This window comes from Stenella coeruleoalba (assembly GCF_951394435.1).
Source record: "Stenella coeruleoalba genome assembly, chromosome: 18".
Lineage (NCBI taxonomy): Eukaryota > Metazoa > Chordata > Mammalia > Artiodactyla > Delphinidae > Stenella > Stenella coeruleoalba.
Window position 1 is genome coordinate 24,312,882 of NC_137164.1, and position 26,613 is coordinate 24,339,494.

A 26,613-nucleotide genomic window follows, 5' to 3' on the forward strand; every position below is an offset into this window, starting at 1 on the left:
GTGGGAGAAGCATTTCATTAACTGTTACATTCTACATTTATGTCATTATCCCTTAGTATTCTCAGAGGGTTGTTGTGAAGATTATATGAGAACATATATGTGAAACCATGTTGTAATGCACTATGCAAACGTAGTTACCTTTATTTTCACTGTCTCCGCAACTAGGTTAGAAGCTCGTTTCAGCCTGAACACATTAAGTCCAATCCTCAGCAAGATGCACAAAGCCTTACCCAGCTCAGCTTCTTTCTTTTAAAGTCTCCCATTTTCTTCTCAGCACCTATCACAGGGTCATGCACATGTTAGGCACTCAAGGTAGATTTAAACATAGTAACAGCTCTAGAATTAGCAAGGCCTTTAGCTGAAAGTGAAGCCTGCTGCATTCTTTTTGTTTGATGTTTGTTTTGTATAACTTGATTGAAACATTTTTCCTTGGTCAATGTACTCCTGATGTTTTGGAGATGCTGTATAATTGTATTAGGCTTAGTTAGCTTTGTGGTAGGACCGCTTCGCCTTTTGGCATGGATGCCAGGGAGGCAGCCTTAGCCAGGGTCCTACTTTTTTCTCTTACTAAAGACATAAATTATATAACTCTTGCATTGCAGAACGACTGAAAAAGTGCTTGATTTGGGTCCTTTCTGACATTTTGGAAACTTCTGTGTATCACTCCCGTTTAGAATTTATTAAGATGTGGTAGTAAAACATGTAGAAAAAGTAAAAGGGTAAGGCTTTCAGGTACTGATTGGAAACACAGGTGTGGGTACAAGGAATCCAGATAGGTGAAAGCTCCCACAATCTTCAGAAAACGTCCTCAAGTTCTGGAAAGGGTTTGAAGCAGTGTACAGGGAAAGCGCAATATATTAAGACAAAGAGAGTCGAATGCTCCTTAAAGCCTTAAGCGACTCGCGAGCACAGGGGAACGACTAGAGGCCTGCCTGGGGAATCCACGGGGACCATCGCAGGTGAGGGCGAGGAGGGCGAGGCGCGCCCCGGAGCCACAGGCCTGCAGGTGCTCCGCCCTGCCTGCCCCGCGGTGGGGGCCGATTCCCTTCGCCCCGCTGGGCCAGGGCGGCCCGAGACGGCTGAGCCGGCCGCGCTGGGGGAAGGAGTTTCCGGCGGACTCGGCGCGGTGCCGCTTCCTGTCCCCCTCGTCGCGCCGTCTCACACCGCCCGTCCGGGACGCGGCTCGCACCGGACCCCCCTCCCCGTGCCCGGCGACGCCCCCGGCCCCATGCAATCCCGGCTCCTGCTCCTCGGGGCCCCGGGCGGCCGCGGAGGCCCAGCTGCGCGGCGCGTGAGGCTGCTCCTGGGGCAGGTGGTGCGGCGCCAGCCGGGCGGCGACGCGCGGCGCTCGGAGGTCAAGCTGCTGCACGCCGGGGCGGGGGCCGACACAGGTAACCCCGGGACGCCTCGCCGCCCAGCGCTCCGCGCGGGGCTCCTGAGCACCTCCGCGCGCCCCCCCCCCCCCCCCCCCCCGCAATCCCTACTGCTTCAACTGGGGAGGAGCGCTGCGCCGGGAGTTAGGAGATGGAGGTTCTAGTATCCACCTCGCCGCTAACTGCTGTGTAACGCGGGGCCAGGCGCATGCACTCTCTGAGCCTCATGTAACCCGTGGGAACTGGACTTAGGTTTCTGATGACCTGGAATAGTGCTTTCTCCTTACCGCACTGCTTCTTTCACCCCCACCCCCCGCCCCCCGGGATTCTGACTTAGATTATAGCATGCGCAGAGCTTAATGCAGCAGCCCTCAGAGGGTGTTGAAAGCTGGACTTGACCTTGCTCTCTGAGTCCCAAGGGCCTGGAAGTCAGTCTGTGCCATGTTCCAGCCAGGGTCAGTGGCGGCTTAGAAGCGTACGTTCTCGCCAAAGAACCCCTCGTTAGGTTTTAAATGTATCCACGAGTTTTTCCAAGTTTTACTTGGAGTTTTCATTTCTCACAGGTTCACAAGTTCTTAGAACTGAAAACCACAATTTAATTTAGTTAAAACCCCTGACTCTGTAATGGAGGTAATTGAGACCCAGAAAGGAAAAGTGACTTCCAGAAGATCACACAGCTAACCCTAGGCTGTGAAAGCGCAGAGTCCTAACCACTGGACCACCAGGGAATTCCCAGCTCTGATTTCTAAGCTCAGTATTTCTTGGCTCTATCTGAGATGGTTTTAGGGATGTGTGTGTGTGTGTGTGTGTGTGTGTGTGTGTGAGAGAGAGAGAGAGAGAGAGCGCACGCTGGAGTTAGAGCATTTGTGCTGGTTAAGGGAGGGGATGTATGTTGTTGCTCCACGTGAATGGCTAAGTGATTCTAGGCAAGATTTTGTCAGTGTCATTGCTTAGAATAAAGGAGGTATTCACCTGAGATTGCTAGTTTCATGGTTCTTCTTGCACCCCCAGCCCAATAATTTTCCTTGTCAGAAGTGAGGGAGTTTAAGTCCCATCCATTTCATCATTCATTCATTAAACAAATTTTTTTTCTTTTTCCTGTATAGGGTTGTGATTTGAGATTTCGCCCCTTTATAAATTATTATGCTTCTAGGGTGTTTGTTTTTTAGTCTTTGAGTTTTTTATTTGTTAGTTTCTCCTTTGTCCTAGAAGGCAGAGGTCAATGGTAGAAGTGTAGCGTAATCCATAACTCGTGATTTGGAGTGAACAGTCTGAGTTGGAGGCCATTTCTGCACCGTCTAGTTATGGGGATTTGAGGGTAGGTTACTTAATTTTGTGTCCCAGTTTCCTTAACTGTAAAATGAGGATAAGGAAAGTATATTTGATAGGGTTGTTGTAAGGATTTAGTTTATACAATCCCTGGCACATATTAATGTTCAATAAAAATTAGCTTCTTTATTATTCTTAGTATATGTTATTTTCAGCTATGTGAGATTTATTGTTTCCTTGGCTTTAGAAGAAATGAAACCAGTTCCTTTTAGGTTTGAACTGTGAGAATTGTCTAGGTAGGCTGGTGGAGCAGGGTTAATTCATGGGAACTTTAAAAAGAAAGATGTTCTTTATACATGAATAATACATATTGATTATAAAAACATTAGACACGGCCTCAAAATTTGTGGTATGTCCAGCAAATCAAAGTACAGGCTTTGCTTCAAATGTGAGAGTCATGTACACATTACAAACAACATATTAACTTCTTAGACTCAGTCACTTAGCGTGACACCACATGGAGTAAATTATGTTAACCCTACTTGCCTTGCCGCTGCAAAGATTCTCAAGGTTGAAGGTATGAGGGCTGTGGATAAATGTACCTGAAAACTCACCAGAGATCTGGACTCAAGTAAGAACAGCTGTGAGCCAGGTAAACAGGAGGCAAGTTCTGGGCTTCCCTGGGACATAACATTGGCCATCAAGGTTGAAGTGTCCCATTTTGAACCAGATGTCACACACAGACAAATGTAAACCACAAATAGCATTATGCTGTAATGAATTACAGTTTAGATTGGAAAGATGCTCTCAGCTGCACTCAGACATGTGACTAGTAGCTCACCTCTCTGCAAGTAATTGACCTTGCTTCCTAGTAGTTTGGAAAAAGAACAACACGGATACAAATTATATACTATTCTTATCTCTCCTGGGCTGTATGTATGTCTTATTTATCTTTATATTCCTTTTTGTGCATGTCAACTCTTTGTACCTAAGAAGTATTCAGTGGCTTATTATCTTCCGGTTTGTACAGAGAGGGAGCAGGAGAGCCTGGAATTGCCTTGCTGGCTTTCAAGATAGGAGCTTTATAAAGCCTGAGAAGCAGAAGGAAGAGAGGGTCATTTTGTTTTAAAAAAAAAAAATCCCCAAACCCACTGCTTTTTATCTTTTGCTATTAGGTAGTCTAAACATCCATAATTTGTAAATTCTTTATATCTCTTTACACTTCAATTGGTTGTATTGTCTCTTGGTTTTAGGAACAAAGCGGTTAACAAGGAGGTTAGCTACTGCAGAGTTGTTTTTTTTGTTTGTTTTTTGGACGGCTGCGCAGCTTGTAGGATCTTAGTTCCCCGACCAGGGATTGAACCCAGGCCCTTGGCAGTGAGAGTGCAGAGTCCTAACCACTGGACCGCCAGGGAATTCCCTGCAAAGAGTTTTCATAACGATTATTGTAGTGTTTTCACAGAAGGAGCCAAATTAGTTCATTAGGATTCTGATGTCAAACAGGCTCAGATATACCATAGATGAAGATCAAATGATAAATCTGGAAACATAACTCGATAAATCCACTGTGACACATTGAGTGTCATCCTTTTACACCCTTATTATTAAAGGGGTTCACTATTTATCTTTCTGGCTTTTGTGTATAAGTTTGTTTATAGAAATATTTTAAAATATTGATACTTTTTGTACAAGAAATCTATGTTCATTGTAGTGAAAAATATAGACAAATCCCCTAAAATATCTTTCCATGCAAATTCATGATTGTCATTTTTTTGTGTTACTACTATCAGTTTTTGTAAAAAATATATATAATATGCATTTATATAAATACATATTTCTTTTTCTTTAAAAAATGGAATCATGTATGTTTTACAGTTTATTCTCACTTAGCCATTATTGTTAACGTACTAACATAGTGATAAATATTGTTATATATGGTCATTTTAAATAGGCGTAAGTTCATACATTTATCCATATAATTTATTTTACCAGTTTCCCATGCTTAGACATTCAGGTTGTCTATTTTTAAATATATAAACAGTGCAATAAACATCCATCCATATGTATTTTTGTAACTTTAAGATTATATCCTCAGGTTATAATAGAACTAATGACTTTGGGGAAAGGAAATATAGAACTCCTGCTTCAATTCAGAAATATGGTGTAAAGGGAAAAACTGTACTGTGTGTGTGCAGGTCTTAGCTCTGTATTTACTAGGTATTGAACTTTGGGGAAATTATTAACTACTTTGAACCTGCAGCAGGCTATTTTGACCCTGAGGACATTGTGACTTTTGTGTATTAAAGAATTTAGCAGTAAAATCCCAGAACAGTTGTAACCTAATAAATTGCTGGACAATTTATTGGGAACATGCAGACTGGCCTGGAAATTGCTGATATATTTGGTTTTCTCTTGGGTCTAAGTTTTGTATTAAAAAAAACCAATGGTGACACTTAAGGGTTCTTAACCAGGGGTGATTCCCTTTCCCCAGGGGACATTTGGCAGTGTCTGAAGGCATTTTTTGGTTGTCCTAACCAGGGGGAAGGGGGTGCTACTGGTATCTAGTGGGTGGAGGCCAGTGAATCCGCTGAACATTCTACAATGCACAGGACAGCCCCTAACAATAAAGAATCATTTGGCCCAAAATGTCAGTCGTGCTGGCTGTTGAGAAACCCTGAACTAAACCAACTTCTTTGGTTGGTTTAGTTCAAAGCTGCAAGTCATTGAATTGTGAGTCCATTTCAGAGTCGAATGTCCTAAGGTGTGTATATTCATTAACTTAATTTGTAGTTTACAGTTCAGAAGGCATTAAGCATTAAACATCTCCCATTTTAGGAGAAGGGCTACCACAGATGTGCCTGAAATACGTAACTAAGAAAAGCATTTTTGAGATTGGTAAAGATTTTGACAGTAGAACAGCTTTGAAATATCTGAGGAAAATACCCATATTTCTCCTGGGTTAGCCAAGAACTAAATAAAAATTATTAATCATATAAAAAATTTAAAGTCTTATTAGAAACTATCAATACAAAATAAAACTCTGACAAAGCTATATACTAAAAAATTTGTTATTGATTAAACGTTGAAGAAAGAGCAAAATCTTTTTGGTATTCAGTCCACGCTGATGGCCACAAAGGAAAACAGAGTTGCAGAAGATATAATTGGTGAAATTCTATATGGACAAAAAAAGTGATTGATAAATCCTCACTATAAAATAATTCTTTAAATAAAAGAAAAATAAAAATGTGCTCTATAAAAATTGATCAAGGAGTTCTTTTGGCTTAATTTTGCTCGAAAGTTAACTTTGATGAAAATTTATGAACGCTAGTATTATTCTGATTAAAATGTTTGTTTTCAGAATATCCTCAGGGTCAAAATGTTATATATTCCACTCTGAGTATGTATCTTCTTTGTAAAATAGGGATAGCTACACTTGCTTTGCCTGCCTTTACCTTACAAAAATTGTTGTGTTAGTCAGCAGTCATTAGGTTTTAAGTGACAGAAATGTGCACAGAAAGGCATATGATTGGTTCACATAGGTGGAAGGTCCAATGGCTTCAGACTGGACTAGATGCAGGATATTAGAACATCTGTAGGGCTTGGGCTCTCTCTGTCTTTCCCCATGGTTCCCCCACTCTCCACTCTTCCTTTATTGGATCTACTTTTTGCAGTATTGGTTTCAATGTCTGGCAGGCTTTCTTCAGCTGGTAGCAGTGACAGCCTTATTGACAGCCCCAGACTTTGACTCTCCTTACAGTTCACAATGTGAGAAGAAGAGAGAACATCTTTTCCTGTGAGCTCTGAAAAATCCTGGCGAGAAATCTTATTGGCCAAGCTTGGATCACAGGCCCATCTCTAAAACAACCACTGTGGTCAGAGAGTGGAATGTTCTGGCAGGGCTTGTGCAGGGTACTCATTTCTGGGCAGTTGGATGCAGGGGTAAAGGTTGGGAGGAGTGGTATAAACTACCTAAACCAAATTGGGTGGGTTCCTCACTGGAGAGAGGGATTCTGTTGTCAAAAGAGGAAAGAATATTGGGCATGTAAAACAAAACAGCTGTCCACTAAAAATCAAGTGAGTAGGGCTTCCCTGGTGGCACAGTGGTTGAGAATCCGCCTGCCGATGCAGGGGACACGGGTTCGTGCCCCGGTCTCGGAGGATCCTACATGCCGCGGAGTGGCTGGGCCCGTGAGCCATGGCCACTGAGCCTGCGCGTCCGGAGCCTGTGCTCCGCAGCGGGAGAGGCCACAGCAGTGAGAGGCCCGCATACCGCAAAAAAAAAAAAAAAAAAAAAAAATCAAGTGACTAATGTCCGAACAGGTTTGTACAAGAGTGTTATGTAAAAGATATTAATTTTTATCTTGAATATAGAAATTATTTGCCTGTAGACTTTTGGGAAATCCCTTTAACTTAAGATCATTGCAAGTGATAAAATCAAGCCTTGTTACTTTAAAAATGGCCTTAAATTTGATTTCGTTTGGAAACTCTTCGATTCTTTTCCGGGTTTTTAATTTTCAAGTCCATATTTTCCATGCTTGAATAAAATACATAATTTATTGGTAGTAGTAGTAGTTATGTGACAGTTTGTGTACTGTACACGGATTTAGGTTAATCCGTTATGAGTTATGTGTGCTTGCTTTTTTGCATTATTTGTAACAATAAATGTAATTAAATGTTAAGCAGCTTACTCTATAACAATTTGTACTTTTTGTTAACTCATTCTTAGTTATTCTAACAATTTCCATTATGAGTATCTTATATTATTAACTAAAATCTTTTTAAAAAATGATTGCACTTGACCAAAGTATTTATTTGGTTTATTTGAAGAGAGGCATACGTTAGTTTCTTTTGCCTAAATTGTATTACCTGTTGTATAAGTATTGCCATTCTCCTTTAGATTAATACTTACACTATTTCACTTATATGAATCCTTTACAAATAAATGACTTGATTTCTTTTCTCTTTATTTTACATTTTTGGTTCAGTTTTTTTTTTTTTTTAAAAACTTGATTTCTGAGCATGTTGGAAGATGGGCTATTCTCAAAGAATACAGAAAACAGGGGGTTGAAACAATACTTAATTAAGAAAACAGTATCTAATTAAAGTGAACCAGGGCTTAAAACAATACTTAATTAAGAAAACAATATCTAATTAGAAACTGGAATCATTCATTCATATATTCACTATTGAATACCTGCTTGGTTTGAGGTATTATTTTTGGCACTGGGAATACAAAGGTGATTAAAACATAGACTTGACCAACAAAATGCTATAGTCTTATGGACTGAACAGTGGTCTTAAAACATTTTTCTCACTTATATCCTAAAAGGGTTTTGCAAATATATATCCCTTTATACATTTTTAGGTTGATATCTAGAAATTTCCCTAATAAGTATGAATAGTTGAAGAGCATGTTGTCTCTGTTGTAAATATTGACATTTGACACAAAAATTGTTACAATACTCTTTAAAATGTATCTTTTAAATGTGTCATCTGAAAAAAATGCACAACCTATAAGTTGAGAGAGTTATGTTTTATTTGGTGAACTTTCTGAGGACTTCAAGCCCAGGACACATCATCTCAGATAACTCTGAGAGACTGCTCCAAAGAGGCAAGGGTGGGGGTGGGAGCCAGGATATGTGGGAGATTTTGCAATAAAGACCAGGTAGTTGGAACATCAAAAGATTACTGTTAATTAAAGAAAACCAGATTTATCTGGTTTAGCGCTTTTCTGTGTATGGGAATGTGCAAAGTCTGGGTTCATTGAAATCATTCCTTTGATATGCCTCTCAGGTATTTGGGGCCAGTATCCTGTGCTTTCTAATCCCAAGTCTCCTCAGGGTGCACTGTCAGGGGTGGCATTTTGTTTCCATCCTGAGCTCCCTCAGGGCTCACCTTAGGGGTGACTGTAATGTGGTGGCTTGATGGCTGCAACATCCTTTGTTTATTAATATGGCAGCCAGTATTTTATTTTATTTTTTTTAACATCTTTATTGGGGTATAATTGCTTTACAATGGTGTGTTAGTTTCTGCTTTATAACAAAGTGAATCAGTTATACATATACATATGTTCCCATATCTCTTCCCTCTTGCATCTCCCTCCCTCCCACCCTCCCTATCCCACCCCTCCAGGCGGTCACAAAGCACCGAGCCGATATCCCTGTGCCATGCAGCTGCTTCCCACTAGCTATCTACCTTACAGTTTGTTAGTGTATATATGTCCATGCCTCTCTCTCGCCCTGTCACAGCTCACCCTTCCCCCTCCCCATATCCTCAAGTCCGTTCTCCTGTAGGTCTGTGTCTTTATTCCTGTCTTACCCCTAGGTTCTTCATGACATTTTTTTCCTTAAATTCCATATATATATGTGTTAGCATACGGTATTTGTCTTTCTCTTTCTGACTTATTCACTCTGTATGACAGACTCTAGGTCCATCCACCTCATTACAAATAGCTCAATTTCGTTTCTTTTTATGGCTGAGTAATATTCCATTGTATATATGTGCCACCTCTTCTTTATCCATTCATCTGATGATGGGCACTTAGGTTGTTTCCATCTCCGGGCTATTGTAAATAGAGCTACAATGAACATTTTGGTACATGACTCTTTTTGAATTTTGGTTTTCTCAGGGTATATGCCCAGTAGTGGGATTGCTGGGTCATATGGTAGTTCTATTTGTAGATTTTTAAGGAACCTCCATACTGTTCTCCATAGTGGCTGAATCAATTCACAGTCCCACCAACAGTGCAAGAGTGTCCCCTTTTCTCCACACCCTCTCCAGCATTTATTGTTTCTAGATTTTTTGATGATGGCCATTCTGACTGGTGTGAGATGATATCTCATTGTTGTTTTGATTTGCATTTCTCTAATGATTAATGATGTTGAGCATTCTTTCATGTGTTTGTTGACAGTCTGTATATCTTCTTTGGAGAAATGTCTATTTAGATCTTCTGCTCATTTTTGGATCGGGTTGTTTGTTTTTTTGTTATTGAGCTGCATGAGCTGCTTGTAAACTGCTTCCACAGTTTACAAGAGAGCTGCTTCCACAGACTTTCTAAGTCAAAAATATGTTGATTTATTATCAGAAATGATATTTTTAATGATCTATAAACTGGCAACTTGATTATAGCCTTTTCATTTTGTTCATGGCAAAGAATTGGAAACCACTTAATTTTGGAAATTAATCCTTTGTCAGTTGCTTCATTTGCAAATATTTTTTCCCATTCTGAGGGTTGTCTTTTGGTCTTGTTTATGGTTTCCTTTGCTGTGCAAAAGCTTTGAAGTTTCATTAGGTCCCATTTGTTTATTTTTGTTTTTATTTCCATTTCTCTAGGAGGTGGGTCAAAAAGGATCTTGCTGTGATTTATGTCATAGAGTGTTCTGCCTATGTTTTCCTCTAAGAGTTTGATAGTTTCTGGCCTTACATTTAGGTCTTTAATCCATTTTGAGCTTATTTTTGTGTATGGTGTTAGGGAGTGATCTAATCTCATACTTTTACATGTACCTGTTCAGTTTTCCCAGCACCACTTATTGAAGAGGCTGTCCTTTCTCCACTGTACATTCCTGCCTCCTTTATCAAAGATAAGGTGACCATATGTGTATGGGTTTATCTTTGGGCTTTCTATCCTTTTCCATTGATCTATCTTTCTGTTTTTGTGCCAGTACCATACTGTCTTGATTACTGTAGCTTTGCAGAATAGTCTGAAGTCAGGGAGCCTGATTCCTCCAACTCCGTTTTTCATTCTCAAGATTGCTTTGGCTATTCGGGGTCTTTTGTGTTTCCATACAAATTGTGGCAGCCAGTATTTTAGTTCACGGTCTCTCTGGCCCAAATTTGACCAATGTTTGGAAGACGTTTCATGACCAGTTTTTTCCCATGTTGCTAGGAATTCTCATTCCTAGGTCAGGCAAAGATTCTTGTTGATGTGCAGCTCCAGGTGCTACTTTCTGGATTAGGCCCTGTTGATAATTTAAAATTCTCTGGATCCTCTGTCTTACTAGTCTGTTATGATCCAGGAGATATTTTCTCTTGTTGCTTCTTCACATACCTAGAATTACACTATTACAATTATTCTATGTAGAGTTATAAATGTGATCTAATTCCTCAAGATGTTTAGCCATTATCAATTTTGTTGGAGGCCTGGTTACACATTGGGTAATGTAAGAGACAAGAATCTTATAAAATAGACAGGATGTAGGTAATAGAGCTGGTAACGTTGGCAGTCATAGTGCAGCAGGAAGACACAAAGCATAAACAGTTTAGAAACAAAGAACAAATTAAAACAATGATTAGTGTAACTAGTTGTAATCTGGTTGCAATAAACCATCAAGAATTTGGAGAGAGAAAATTAAATCTAGTCTTGCACCAGCTTACTTTTAACAACAAAATTCACTTACTTAATTAACTTTAATCTAAACCTAGCCAATCCTGACCATCCACAAACCTTCCATTACTTTCTGTATCCATATTAGTTTGTCCCTTATTTTTTTCCATCCAGAAAGAACCAGCTCTAAGATAAGCTTACTTTCTTTTCCCTTAATAAAATGCAATTCCATTTCTAATATCTTCTTTACAGAAAAACACACATTCTACTTTCCTACTGTATACTGAAATGTTTACGTTATTATTTCAATTAGCTTTAATTACATGTTTAAATTTGATGGACATCTCAAAGACACGGGAAGAGAAATGCCAGTTCCCTCTACAAGGCTTTTGTTTAAGGTCAGAATTCTGAGAAGATATTTTGTCAAACTTTTTAACTTAACTGCATACACACACACGCACGCACACACACACACACACACACACACACACACACACAAATTAGCCCAACTTGGCCATTTAAGGTTGAGATCTCTTTTAGTATAATTTAGGTACTTGCAAGTGTGATCTGGCTGGCGTATTAGTTGGAGGTTGGCTTTCTGATGCCCCTTTAAAGATGTCAGGTCAGCCTCCTCCCCAACCTCTCAGCCCAGACTTCTTGGTTTCCTTTACTGAGCAAATCCCAGGTTCCCCTAATGTCTTCCAATTAGGGGGGTCTCCCAGTGTTTTTCAGCCAGGCTCCCCTAATGTTACTGAGTCCAAGCTCACTCTGCTCGCTGCATGACAGGCCAATAAATCGGAGACAGGTGTTGAGGCAAGGAATAACGACTTTATTCAGAAAGCCGGCAGACCGAGAAGATGGCAGACTAATGTCTCCGAAAAACCATCTTATCGGGGTTTGGATGCCAGTTTATTTTATACAACAGAGAGGGGGAGGAGACGAGGAAATAATGTAAAAAGGCCATAAGATTTGCAGCTGTCCCCTGGAATGGCCAGCCTTGGGGAGGGGATGTGTTAATTTCTTCCTTCTTGCAGCCATCCGCAGGTGGACAGGGTCAGGATGTACAAAGGCACTTTGGGTTTAACATTCCGGCAGAGGGGCAGGGTTCCCTGAGGCAGTCCATTGCGTATAGACAGCATCCTTTTAGTGAACAAAAGCAGTGGAAAGCAAAGGTTAAAGTAAAAGCAATAGATTCAACATATAGTCAGATTTGGCTCTTCCCTGTTACCCTAATAGCTTTAGATTAGGGGGGTCACTCCCTAATGTCTTTCAGTTGGGAAGCCAGGTACCTGTTAGATACCGCCAAATGAAACTGAGGATCATCAGCTGTTAACAGGAGATCCTAGAGCCAGGGGAGACCCAGATTTGTCTGGACTCTGAGGAGGCGGATGGGCACAAGAGGCCTCTTCTGGTATCAAGGTTCTGGATCCTTGTAGAGTTTAGGCAAAGGAGAGAAGTGTGCTCTGGGTCCCTTCGTAATTGGTTGCCAAAACTGTCGACTGAAAAAAATGTACAACCTAGAAGTTGAGTTATGTTTAATTCGGTGGACAGTTTGAAGACTTCAAGCCTGGAACACAGGATCTCAGATAACCCGGGACTGCTTCATCGAAGAGGCAAGGGGGGAACCAGGATATATAGGAGTTTTTTCAATAAAGACCAGGTAGTTGGAACATCAAAAGATTACTGTTAATTAAAGAAAATCAGATATCTCAAGTTAAGGAATTTAGCGCTTTTCTATGTATGAGAAGATACAAAGTCTGGGCTCATTGAAATCATTCCTTTGAAATGCACTTAGATATTTAGGGCCAGTACCCTGTGCTTTCTTATCCCAAGTCTCCTCAGGGTGCACTGTCCGGGAGGGCATTTTGTTTCCATCCTGAGCTCCCTCAGGGCTCACCTTCGGGGTGGCTGTAACGTGGTGGCTCGATGGCTGCAATGTCCTTTGTTTACTGATATGGCAGGCAGTGTTGGTTCACAAATGGAATCAGAATATCCTAGTGATTGTTAGCTACCACCTCTTTTTGAAAATAGATAAAAAGCTCATCCTTAACTGTCAGAAAGTGTATGTTATTTCTTTATTTCCTTGATTTGTATTGCAATTACACTTACTCATAATTTTATCTTAATATATTCTTATTCTTGAAAGTTTTATCTTTATCATATTTTTCTGCAATGAAAAATGTCTAAATGTTAAAATGTTTCTATCATTATAATTATTAGAGCACAGTTGTTCAAAAGAAATCAATATGTTTCAAATTTTCTTAGAAACTAAAATTTTGTGGAAACATACCTATTAATAACATGAGTAGCACTTTTTTCCAGTTGACTATAAATTACTGTAATGAATATTCCCTAGTTTTATTGCTGAAATATAAAGAATTTTGATATAGCAATATCACTCAATTTTTTGCAGACTTTCTAAGTCAAAAATATGTTGATTTATTATCAGAAATGATATTTTTAATGATCTATAAACTGGCAACTTGATTATAGCCTTTTCATTTTGTTCATGGCAAAGAATTGGAAACCACTTGACTTGCAAGTAAAGTCACTGACCCAGCCAATAGAATCATTCTGCCTGAATATCTGGGAAGTGCACTGAAAAGGCTTCACGAAAATTTATCAAATGGCTATGGTTATTTTCTCACGTAGAGGCTGCTTTTTTATTCTAATGTACTCAGAAAGAGTTGTTAAAATAAAACTTTCATTCGACATACCTTTGCCAGCACAATATTTTTTGGAGAAAACGCTTTTACTTTATCACATGTTTAAATACTTTCTGTCAAATTCTTAGTTTTCATAATTAACAAAGGTAGTCTGTCCTGTCAATCTGATCAGCCAAATTAGACTTTCTGACAGAAAAAGTATTTTTCCCTTTCAATTCAAATAAATGTGTTCATGTATATTTTAAGAAATGTTATAAAAACCACTGAAAAATAAATGGGACACATTTTGAAGGCTAGATTACTAAAGGCAGTAAAACCAAGAATAAAGGAATCTCGTGGTTACATATTTAAGTTGTTTATTTCATAATATATGATAATATAGTTTTGCTCTTTAATGTATAGTAAAGTAATATAATATGGTTAAAATTATTTATGTAAAGAGGACTGTGGCAGAAGTCATGTTTTTTTTTTTTTTTTTTTCGTACACGGGCCTCTCACTGCTGTGGCCTTTCCCCTTGCGGAGCACAGGCTCCGGACGCGCAAGCTCGGCGGCCATGGCTCACGGGCCCAGCCGCTCCGCGGCACGTGGGATCTTCCCGGACCGGGGCACGAACCCATATCCCCTGTATCGGCAGGCGGACTCTCAACCACTGCGCCACCAGGGAAGCCCATGTTTTTTTTATTAAATGTGCAATGAACTTTGTTTATGGGCCTTAGAGAACAATTAAATAGAAATCATGTATAACAATCAGTAATAAATTCATCCGTTTCTTTAGACCTCATGATCAATCTTTGACTTTGTATTTAGTGGAACAGAACACTATTTGGTTCAGAAGCTAGTATATAACCTTTTCATTATAAGAGTTAGAAAATAACATTTTATAAGATGAGGAATGACTATATTGGAATGAATATTTTATGATGATGTTTGAGAATAACTTTTTGTCTACCTTTATGAAAGATACACATCTGATTGGAAACATTTAAAAGTTTTCTCTGTTCTTTTTATCCAGTGTATTGTGAAAAATTTGGTAGTGCTGAAACCTATTTCAGTTACATTAAAATGAATCAGCATTAATAATGTGTACTGCTTCAGATGTTCAGAGGTGCCTTTTTTTTTTTTCTATGAATAGCATGTTCTCAAGATAAGAATTGAGAAAAGCTGAAAAAGTAGCTTACCTTTAAGGTTGTGAAAAGCCAGTTTTCGAAGCTTTCTTTGCTTTGCTCTCTGAGCTCTCCCATCTTGGATTATTTGACAATACTCACTCACACTTCCTCACTCTGCAATATACTGTATCTGACACAGGCCAACACAGGCCAAACTACTCTGGTCAGTTCTAAAGCTACTCTTCACTTTTAGTAGAGCTATATGAGACGGAAAGAGTATTCCTAGGCAGGTTTATGTTGATTTGAATACTTCCGAAAGCAGGCTTCTCCTCAGCCATAATTAAATATGCCCCTTTGTTTGGTTCCCTGGAGCAACGCACCGTTCACTGTAGTAGTAAACTAAGTGAGAGAAGGGCTCCTGAAAAGACCCGTGGGGATGGAGAGCCTGTAGGGCCATTCTCAGTCAGGTCAATGTTAGGGAAGAACACATGGAAGTGAAGATCTGAAAACGGATCCCCTTCAGACTGTTATGCTCTATCCCCTTGGAAAGTCCTTGTGTACCCTAATTTAAAGACTCGTAATATAAAGGAGCCATAATCAATAGTTGTACAGTGTGAGAAATGCTATTACAGAAGGATGAGCCAGATACTGTGCAGAAGGACAGGAATGGAGCGATCAGTTCTTGAGTGAGGTGGAGATGGTGCAAAAGGGAAAGTTAGGGTAGATTCAGTGGGGAGATGAAGATATCTGAGGAGTACTTGTGTGAAGGAAAAGTGTGAGAGATGTGGAAGGGCTTCTAGGTCAGGGAATAAAGCATCGGTTCCTGAGATAAGAATACAAGAGGTAGAGCTGGTTGGACAACACACACAGAGAATACAGAGTTCCGTGTTTCTCATGTTAAATTTGAGGTGCCTTTGGAATGCCATAGTGTCCAACAGGCTACTGAGAGGTATTGAACTCGGGAGAGAGATCTGAGCCAAAGTAGACATAGAAGACTTTCATTGTACAGAGGTCAGATGTGGGCTATGGGTGTGGATTAGATGACTAGTCAAGTGTAGCATGGTAACCGCAGATGGCCAAGAACATGAGCATTTGAGGCAGGGAGGGCAAATGTCTAACCCCTATGAATGTCTTTTTCCTCTTTGCCTACAAATGGCTAATTGATCACTGCCCTGTTTCTTAATGAGTCCAGTTTCCATTGTGATTTCTTCTTTGGGTTTTTTGGAAGCCTGTTTCTTGATTTCCAAATGTTTAGAGATTTGCCAGTTATCTATTTGGTGCTAAGTTCTAGTTGAATTCCATTTTGGTCAGAAAGCATACTTTGTATGATTTTAGTCCTTTGAAATTTATTAAGACTTGCATTATGGTGCAGCCAAAGATCTAGTTTGATGAATATTTCATGTGCATTTAAAAAGAATATGCATTCTACCATTGTTGGGTGTAGTGTTCTACAAAGGTCATTTAGGTTAAGTGGTTAATAAGGTTTTCAGATCTTTACTTGTATACTTGGTCTTAGCCAAAAGGCCAAGAACTGATTGTTTTTACTTCTATATCCTTCTTTTTTTTTTCTGCTCTTCCGTCACTTACTGAGAGAGATATAGTAAAATATGCATATATGATTTTGAATTTTCCTCTTCCTCCTTTCAGTTCTGTCAGTTTTTGCTTCATGTTTATTCCCCAGCTCCCTCTTTGCCAGTCACCACCTTAGGTTTGCTGTCTTCCCCCACAAAGGGTCACAGCTCCTTTCAGGAGTTATTCTAAATACACTCACTCTCTCTCCTTGCTCTCCCCTGGCCCCTTCAGGCTTGTGTCAGTGGTGGCAATGGCTTTCTGTTATTGCTAGTCCCAGGGTACTGCACCGTCCTTGCTGGTTTTCCCAAACTCTGCCCATACCTTCATAAATGGTTCCTTTATTATTCTCTCCTCAGTTATTCATTTTGAATGGACTACCAGTTTCTTGCTGGGCTCCTGATGGATAATGGATATATTTAGGAAAAGCATTTCAGTTAGTAGGAAAATCCAGTGCAAAAGCCTGAAATGAGTATATGTCTGACATGCTCAAGGAGTAGCGAAGAGACCCACGTGGCTGGAGTAGAATAAGTGAGGAGGACACTAGTAGGAGATGAGCTCAGAAGGGAAATGGGGTGCCAGATCAGAAATAGCCTTTTAGGCCACTGCAAAGATGGGGGTTGAGCAGAGGACTGGCATTACTGGATTCCTATTTTCTTATGATCACTGTGGCTGCTCTGTTGAGAATTAACTGTAGGGTGCCAGGGTTGAGACAGGAGATCTGTAAGGGAGTGAGAGGTAATGCTGTTTAAATGAGAAAATAAATTTAAGTAGTAAACCCCTACCTGGCTTGGGTCAGCATTGTGGTGGTAGAGGAGGTAGAGAGAAGTGGGTAATACTACATATATATTAATGACAGAGTCACTACAATTTTCTGATGGGTGGGAGAGAAAAGTTAAGAATGGCTGCAAGATTTCTGGTTTGAGAAGCTGGAAGGATTAAGTTGCCGTTAGTAGAATTGGGGAATACCGTGGGTGGAACACACACAGTTCAGAAGTTCAGTTTTGTTTTTTTTTTTGCTGTACGCGGGCCTCTAATTGTTGTGGCCTCTCCCGTTGCGGAGCACAGGGCTCCGGACGCGCAGGCTCAGCGGCCATGGCTCACGGGCCCAGCCGCTCCGCGACATGTGGGATCTTCCCGGACCGGGGCATGAACCCATGTCCCCTGCATCGGCGGGCAGACTCGCAAACACTGCGCCACCAGGGAAGCCCAGAAGTTCAGTTTTGAATATGTCAACTTGAAGCCGACTATTAGGCGCCTCAGAGTCTGTTGGTATCCATGCTTCGAGTTCTGTGGTCTGGATTAGAGATATAAATTTGGGAGCAAGCAGCATATTGTTGCACTTAAGGGCATAAGGCTAGATGAGCTCATCAAGGAGGGGTTATAGATAGAAAAGAAAAGAGGCTAGAACCGGGCCTCCTCACCCAGTGATCGGAAGTTGAGGAGGAGAGGAAGAAAAGGCGAAGAAGACTTGAGTCATAATGAGGTAGGAGGAAAAGAGACGAGGTGAGAGGGCAAGGAGAGAGAGAGAGAGAGAGGTGGAATCCCTGTGGAGTGAGTCGTGATTGGACGCGGGGCTCTGACTCCACTCCAGATATCATGGTGGTTAACTCTTCCTGCTAACTGTACCCTGGCAGCCAAGCTGTGGCTAATGACATAGGCTTGGCCAGTTCAATGTTCCTGCCCATGACTTCGAGTCATGAGGGAGTTGTGCAAAAGCTGCAGGAACAGTTTATTTATGGCAGTGTCCTTTTTATTAGAAGATATATCTGAAGACTTTAAGGATGAAGAATCATGACTTTTGCATCTTAAGGTAGTGTTTTTCCAACTTCCCTACAGGTTTGAGAAATATCACAATAAAATGGGGGAAAAAGTTGTCCTCTGACTGTGTTGTCCCACAGTATGGATCTAATGGTGCCTGGGGTGGTATCTCAGTGAGTGTATCCTGGGGTGTGACTTTGACTGTGCTTCCTGTTGCCTTCCCTAACATATTGTGGACTAGTTTCTGAGCCTAGGTCTCTTCATGATGGGTTCACGTTTCCTGTGAGGTATTTCATAGAACCGCTGTAACAAAAACCCCAATGTCCTCATACTAACCTAGTTTGAGATGGACTTTCTGTTACAGTAGTTCTGTGAAATAGCTCACAGGAACCATGGGTTACTTAGAGTCAAGATTAAATGAAATAACATAAGTAAATATGTCTATAATAGTATTTGCCAAATAGCTGGTACTCAGTAAGTATTAGCTGATGTCTAGACTAATTCAGAGGAAAATTCCTTTGATTCACACTCTAAATGTACGTGTATTCTGTATTAGAAATTATACCTGTGTTTTGCACAATGTTTCTACTTATCTCTTAATTTACCACATACCTGTAATATATTTCTTCATCTATAAAAACTTTTTTTTCCATAGATTTACAAATTTCCTCATTTATAAAGTCTCTGTCTCACATATTTGGGGAATGTGTAAAGGACTTAGAAGATAGTAATCATTCAGCAAGTGTTGGCTGTTGTTAGTACCATGATTTAAGGCCTTGTTCTCCAGGATACCTCACTAGCTCAAAACTGGCAGTGTTGAAAGATGTGTTTTACACAGCTACTTTTTCTAAGTGTTTTCGAGCCCTTTGCAAGTGAAGTTCCAGTTGCAGATGGGATCAATATGTCTATTTTGCTGTTGGAGAGAGCAAAGCAGAGATTGTTTGGTTTACTCCTGCACTTTAGAAGATCAACCAGAAATTAATGTTACTTTAAAAACTTAGAACCATGTAGAAGTGACTGAGAGCTTTTGCTCTGTTTTGCTTGTTTCATGTAGGAATTCTTGGCATATATGCCACTGGGGCTTTGCTCTTTTCATGTACCTAGAAATGTTGAATTTGGAAGTTATGTTGCTAGAGAACTTGAATTTGTATGTCGTAAAAATAAGAACCTATAAAGATGTAAAAAGGTTGCCAATACATGTTAAAGATAGCACCTTATGGGTGCTTTGGACGATCTTAAACAAAAATGCATCCTTCTGTATTGTTGACTTTATCAGTATTGCTATTAATGAGAAAATAGAGCTGGTTAATATATTTTATAGTATTTCACCTGTTTTGCTAAAATAGCATTCAAAAAGTGAATTTCACCGACACTTCTTCTTTATCTATATAACTTATACTATGGATACTAGTTGTACAACACAGTGCCTGACATAGACAGGTGTTTCTATGGATGCCCAACACAGACAGATCTGTGGTACACACATCCCGCTCTGTAGGTCAGGAGAATCACTGTTGCAAAAGCCATAGTGTGTTGTTTTCTTGTCTCTTTTAATGGTTGTGTTTCTGTATTCTCTTTTTAGGTGACACAGTTAATATTGGAGATGTATCTTACAAGTTGAAAACGCCTAAGAGCCCGGAACTTGTGCCACAGAACTACTGTAAGAACTAATCATTTATTTTATGAATTTATCACTTTGTTTCACTTCATCCATGAATATTTCAGTAAAATATTTATTTTTCCACATATTGCTGTTTCTGCTTCAACTGAAATAAACTTTATACTTAATACAATGCACAGATCTTAAGTATTCCTTTTGATTAATTTTGACAATTTTATACATGTGTATAACCACCAAGATTGCTTTCATCACCTCTGAATGTTCTCTTGTGCCCCCTTCCCTGCTCTGCTGCTCTCCTGCTCTGGAAGCCACTGTTCTATTTTCTACGATGGTAGATTAGTTTTGCTAATCTAATTCGTTCTTCAGCTTTCTATAAATAGAATCATATAGTATAGTTTTTTTTGTGTGTGTGTATTTGGTTTCTTTCCACCGAGAATAATTTTGAGATTCATCCATATTCCTGTACCAATCAGCTTGCTTTTAACTGCTGAGTAATATTCCATTGTATAAATATACCATAATTTATTTGTTCTTTTGTTGATGGACAGTTGGATGGTTTCCATTTTTGGACTTTTATGAAAAAGGTACTGTGAACATTCCTGTAGAGGTCTTGTAGTCATAAGTTTTCACTTATCTTAAATAAATAACTAGGAGTTGATGTGTCATAGGGTGGATGCCTGTTTAACTTTACTAAACACTGCCAAAAAGTTCTCCAAAGTAGTTGTACTCTTTTACCCTTTGACCAACAGCAGTGTTCCACATCCTTGCCAACCTTGCCATCCTTGGTATTTCTAGTCTTTTAGATTTTACTCATTCTACAAGGTGTGAAATAGTCACTCATCATGGTTTTTGTTTTATAACAGCTCTATTGAAATACAATTCATATACCATAAAATTCACCTTTTTAAAGTGTACAACTCAGTGGTTTTTAGCGTATTCACAGAGTTGTGTAACCGTGCCACTATCTAACTTTAGACCATTTTTCATCAAGTCAAAAAGAAACCTCACACTCATTAACAGTCACTCCCGGTTTCCTCCTCCTCCTCTTCCCCCTGCTGCCCCTCTAGCCTTTGACAATCATTAATATACTTTCTGTTTCTTTGGATTTGCCTATTCTTAACATTTCATATAAATGGGATAATATGTGGCCTTTGTGTTTGGCTTATTTCACTTATAATGTTTTCAAGGTTCATTCATGTTGTAGCACGTATCAATGCTTCATTTCTTTTTATGGCTGAGTAGTGTTCAGTTGTATGGATATACCACTTTTTGTTTATTCATTCATCGGTTTGGGGATATTATGAATAATGTTGCTATAAATGTTCATATACAAGTTTTTATACAGACATATGTTTTCAGTTTTCTTGGATATGTGCCTAGGAGTAGAATTGCTAGGTTATATGGTAACTCTGTTTAACATTTCCAGGAATTATCAAACTGTTTTCTAAAGAGGCTGTACCATTTTACATTCCCACAAGCAATGTATGAGGGTTCCAGTTTCTCGATATCTTCAACACTTATTACTGTCTGTCCTTTTTATTGTAGCCATCTTCATGGGTATGCAGTGGTATCTCATTATTGTTTTGATTTGAATTTCTCTAATGACTCACAATCACTTCTTTGCTCAAAATCATGTCAATTCTTTTCTCAAAATTCCTTAAAGCACTCTAATACCTTAGGAACAAAGGTCAATCCTTACCTTTAATGATCTAGTCTCAGCCTCATCTCCTGTCACTGTACTTCCCCTGTTCTATGTTCCAGTCATTGGGCACAATATAAAATATTTTTTTGTTCACTCTTCAGATTCTTTCAGTAGACAATGCGCTCCTTGAGGGAGAATATCTCACTTTCATCCAATACAAATTTCCATTGACTCTACCTCCTAAATGGCTCTGCGATCTGTCCTCTCCACTCTGTCCCACTTTTCTTTTACTGTATTTTTTTTGAGGTTTTTTCTGTTGGCTTTTTTTTTTTTTTTTTGGCCATGCCACGCTCATGCAGGATCTTAGTTCCCCGACCAGGAATTGAACCCATGCCCCCTGCAGTGGAAGTGCAGCGTCTTAACCACTGGACCGCCAGGGAAGTCCCCTGAGTTATTTTCTTAGTGGTAACTCTAGGGGTTATAATTAACAGTTTAACTTAAAACAAACTTGTTCATATTAATACTAACTTAATTTCAATAGTATATAAAAACTTTGTTCCAGTATAGCTCTGTTCCCTTCTACTTTCTTTGTACTATTATTGTCATACAAATTATAGCTTTGTATATTAAAAATCTAGTGACACAATTTTATAATTATCATTTTATGAAATTGTCTTTTAAATCAGATAGAAGAAAAGAGTTACAAACAAAAATATGTTTATATTGTTTTTACATTTACATATATTTTTTACATTTACATATATTCCAGTTACCTTTACTGGCATGCTATTGTGTGGATTTTAGTTACTGTCTAGTGTGCTTTTATTTCGGCCTGAAAGAAGGACACTCTTTAGTATTTTTTATAGGGCAGATCTGCTAGAGATGAATTCTCAGTTTTTATTTGTCTGAAAATTTCTTAATTTCACCTTTATTGTTTGAAGAATTCTTGGTTGACAGTTTTTTCTTTTCTGCACTTTGAATATGTCATCTTACTGCCTCTGGCCTCCATAGTTTCTGATGAGAAGTTATTAATTTTACTAAGGATCCCCTCTACATGATGAATCACCTTTCTTTCTGCTATCAAGATACTTTCTCTTTGTCTTTGTCTTTTGATAATTTGACTATGACGTGTCTGAACGTGGTCTGTATGAGTTTTCCTACCTGATATTTGTTGAGCTATATATACTATACTTTCATTTACATCACATACCCTTTGTACTATTGTCAACATATATTTTAATTCCATATATGCTAAAACACTATGATATTTATTGTCATTTTTGCTAAAACAGTGATATTTATAGTTATTTTTGCTTTAAGCAATAATAGAGTTTTAAATAAAATAAATATATAGATATAAAATGAAGATAGTTTTAGAAGCTTTTAATATTTATTCATATTTTAATGCTTTATACTGCTTTTTATTCCTTTCTGCAGATTCAGGCATACATCATCTGAAAGCATTTCCCTTTAGCAAGAAGAGTTTCTTTTAGCATTTCTTTTAGTATGTTTGCTAGATATGCATTCTCTCATCTGTTGTCTGTCTTAAATTGTGTTTATTTTGCTTTCATTTTCAAAGCATTATTTTTGTTATTGTTGGATATGGAATGCCATTTTTTTTCTTTTAGTACTTTAAAGACATCATTTTATTGTCTTATGGTTTCTATTGTTTCTAATAAAAAGTTAGCTATAATTTTTGTTTTTGCCTGTTTGTAATTTGTCTGTTTTCTGTATCTGCATTTAAGATTCTTTTTTTATTTTTTATTTTTCACCAGAAGTTTGGCTTGATGTACCAAGGTACAGTTTACTTTGAATTTATCTTTGTTGTGTTTCTCTAAGCTTCTTGAATCTATGGGTTAATAACTGTCATCAGTTTTGTCATCAACTTCTTGTCCATAACTAAGTTAATTGATTCTCTCTTCTGTTTCGTATGTTGTCTTAGTCCCATCTGATGATTCATTCATTTTGGTTAATATATTTCATTTCTACCATGTCCATTTGGTTTTCCTTTTTTTTTCTAATTTTTTGGCCATGCTGCCCCGCATGCAGAATCTTAGTTCCTCCACTGGGGGTGGAACCCATGCCCACTGCAGTGAAAGCATGGTGTCTTAACTACCAGACTGCCAGGGAAGTCCCTAGTTTTCCTTTTTATTTTTCATCTCTCATGCTTGAATATGTGAATGGGAAAGAATTGGTGGTAGGTGCAGATTTTCTCTGTTGCTGGGACTTCTCATCATGCCAGCCCATGTATGGCCGTTATAGGTTTGTTAAAAGTTCAACTTGTTTACCCTGACACATCTGTGGCAGATTCTTCCTCCTCTTGCCATTCTACCAGGGATGAAAGTTAGCTGTGGGTCTCTTCTCTCCTTGAAAGGGCTCATTACTTTCTATAATCTAGTTCATTTAGATTTCTTTGTATCCTTAGCTGTATGATGGATTTTAAGAAACTGTGATTTTTGTAGATTAACTGGTTTGTCCTGGTTGTTATGTTGGAAGTGAAATTCTCTTGCAGTTCTCACCATGCTAACTAGAAGTGGGAGTCAGGAATATTTATTTTTGATGTTCATTATTTAATGGTTATGCCTAATCATATTATTTTAATAGACAGGTTTTCTTTTCTAGGGGTGAGACTAATGGCTTAATTCTTTAACAAGTTGTTATACTTGTCTAGAGAAAAATTAACAAAATAGATCTATAACATCTTACATGTCATAGGTACGTGATAATTGAAAAAAAAACCACTCATTTTTCCTGATTTCTGGGTCTTTTCTCATTATGAATGTAGCTAATTTTTATAATAAACTTCAGATGTGAAGAATAATATCTGCTCTTGATAGACAATAAGAAAAGTGCCGTATAGTTTGAGTTCTGTAGGGAAACAACTACTTGGTGGGGGGAAATTATGTTTAAAATTTTGACTGTACTACTTTCTAGATGTATGAATTTCCTTCCTTCCTTCCTCCCTCCCTCCCTTTCTTTCTCCCTCTCTTCCTCCCTCCCTTCCTCCCTCCCTCCCTTCCTTCCTTCCTTCCTTCCTCTCTCTCTCTCTCTTCCTCCCTTCTTCCCTTCTCTCCTTCCCTCCTTCCTTCTTTCTTTTCAGATGTGTCAATTTCCGTAGTCATATAACTGTTCTGAGTCTCCTTGACTATATGGGGATGATCATTTTAACCTCACTGATACATTGTAAGGATTAAATCAAATAGCATATGTGAAATATATATGATAGTGCCTGGCACAAAGTGCTGAATACATATGAGTTCCAGATACAACCATTTCCCCAGTCTCCTGATTCTTGTTCCTTTTCATCTTCCATTATCGCATGCCTGTGACACTATTGAGTACGGGGATTACTAAAGGCTGCTGTGATTCTGCTTAAGAGATATGCTAAAAACAGTCATCTTCAGTCAGTCTTATCCCTAAAAAATGAATCTGGAATATATTTCAGCTAGATTTAATTTTGAATTTGCTCTCAGTTAGGTTGTTTGCAGATCACCAATGTTGGTAGGCTCTTCAAATACTTCAGTTTAAGAAGATCAAACTTAACATGTTTACAGTGTGAAAAGAATGTTGGCCTTTTCAGTCTCACCTAGACCTGAAGCATGGTCATTGCCTGATAGCTATCAACAAGGGATAGCACTACCCATCCCTTCTTTTAACAGCTAAGATGCCATAGTCTCTTGTCTGGGGTCTGCTGAAGTACTTTGTCATAACCACAGATACTTACTCATTTTGAGGATCTTCTTATTCAGTGAGAGAATTAACAAGACTGTCTGTACTAGTTTCAAGAATTCAAGGGATCCTAGCAGTAATATCAATTTAAAAACTTACAAGCATGTGCTTTGAATGAATGTACTCTCATACTTTGCAAATGACTGAGGGACAATACAGTGGCTGGCTCAGACCAAGTCCCAGAGTGTAAAAGGTATCTGTTCCTAAATATAGCAAAACTCCCATAAATTGTCACGAAAACCCCCCAGAAAAACAAAGAAAAGCCCTCAACATTTTCTGGTTTACATACTTTCAATTTTTATTATTGTTTGCATGCATCTCTTATGTAATCAAAAGTTTTCTTTTGTGTTTCGTTATTAGTAGCTTACCCTTTGAAATATATCAGAAGAGAGTTTATACTGAAATCAGTTGGATGGTTTGTGCCTGCTATCCATTCATCATTGTTCCTACCATATATCAAGAGGATGATAGCATATGTTTTACCCAACAGTAAATTGTTATATTGCCTCTGCTAGTCTTTCTTACGAGCAACTGTGCCATTTGTAAGAAAAAGACTGTTGGGCGTTAGTTAACTTGAAATAGGAAAAGTGGCCCAGCTAATTCAACCAAAATCTCACATATTCACATAAGTATTAGGTGTTGGTTGCTACACATTGATTAGACAGATATATTGTATTGCATAATATAACATGTTTTTATGCATCTGTTTACTGTATTATGTTCAAATACAGTTCTTTGAACGTTTTCTCCCTCTCTCAGGGACTGTTACCAGATTGGGGAAATTACAGTTCTTTGGCTTCATTCTTGCTATTACATGACTGATTAGGGATTATGGGTTTTGGCCATGAGAGAACTTTGGTGGATTTTTTCTCCCTAAGAGTTATTTTTTAAAATATGTTAAAATATTTTGGAAATGATGTTTTGTTGAAGTTTGATACCCTATTACTTTCCTTCCTGTATTTATGCTTCATTTTAGCTTTTTGCCTCTTGGATATTTAATATTTTGAAATGCAACATAAAATGATAGACTTTTGTTAAGGAAAGGAACTTTAGCAATTATTATCCTCTCTGCAACTCATTTTATAGCCGGGAAAGTAGGATCACAAGAAAGAGGTCAGAAGACTAATTAATTAGTAGCAAAACCCAGATTTCCTGACTTCTGTTTGATTTTTCTTTTATAGTCTGCCACAGTGTCTCTGGCGGCTTTCTTTAGAATAAGTCCTGCGATGTTGGAAAACTCTTTTGGAATTTAAAAGTGTGAAGGATTACTGAAAAATATTGAAATAGTTGAAGCATGGCAGTTTTATTTTATCTCTATCTTAATTAAAGTTATTATTTAGAGCATTGAACATCACTGTTGTATTTTACTAATGAAGAAATAAAAGTCACAGTGTTGAACTATGATCCCTGATATTCATATTTAGCATCTATTTAATGGAATGGTAGAAATCCTGCTAACTGGCAGAAGCTATAGACTCGAGGTATTCTTAAGTAGAAGTCTAAAATTCAACTAAAAGCCACACAAAAGCAGTATTATCTCATCAAAGTAAAAT

At 38.6% G+C, this 26,613-nt stretch overlaps 1 protein-coding gene across 2 annotated transcripts in view; it reads left to right on the top strand.

The window, feature by feature from the left end:
- Positions 1-871: 871 nt before the first annotated feature.
- Positions 872-26,613, top strand: part of VWA8 (von Willebrand factor A domain containing 8) — a 364,890-nt gene continuing 339,148 nt past the window's right edge. The window contains exons 1-2 of one of the 2 annotated variants that reach the window (XM_079902720.1): positions 872-959; positions 19,651-19,728. Coding sequence is in view for 1 of the 2 variants with exons in the window: in XM_079902719.1 (XP_079758845.1) it covers positions 1,229-1,391; positions 19,651-19,728 (241 nt within the window). In the remaining variant the exon portion in view is untranslated. Of the gene's footprint in view, positions 1,392-19,650; positions 19,729-26,613 lie in introns of both variants that reach the window. The other variant, XM_079902719.1, reaches the window with a different exon arrangement.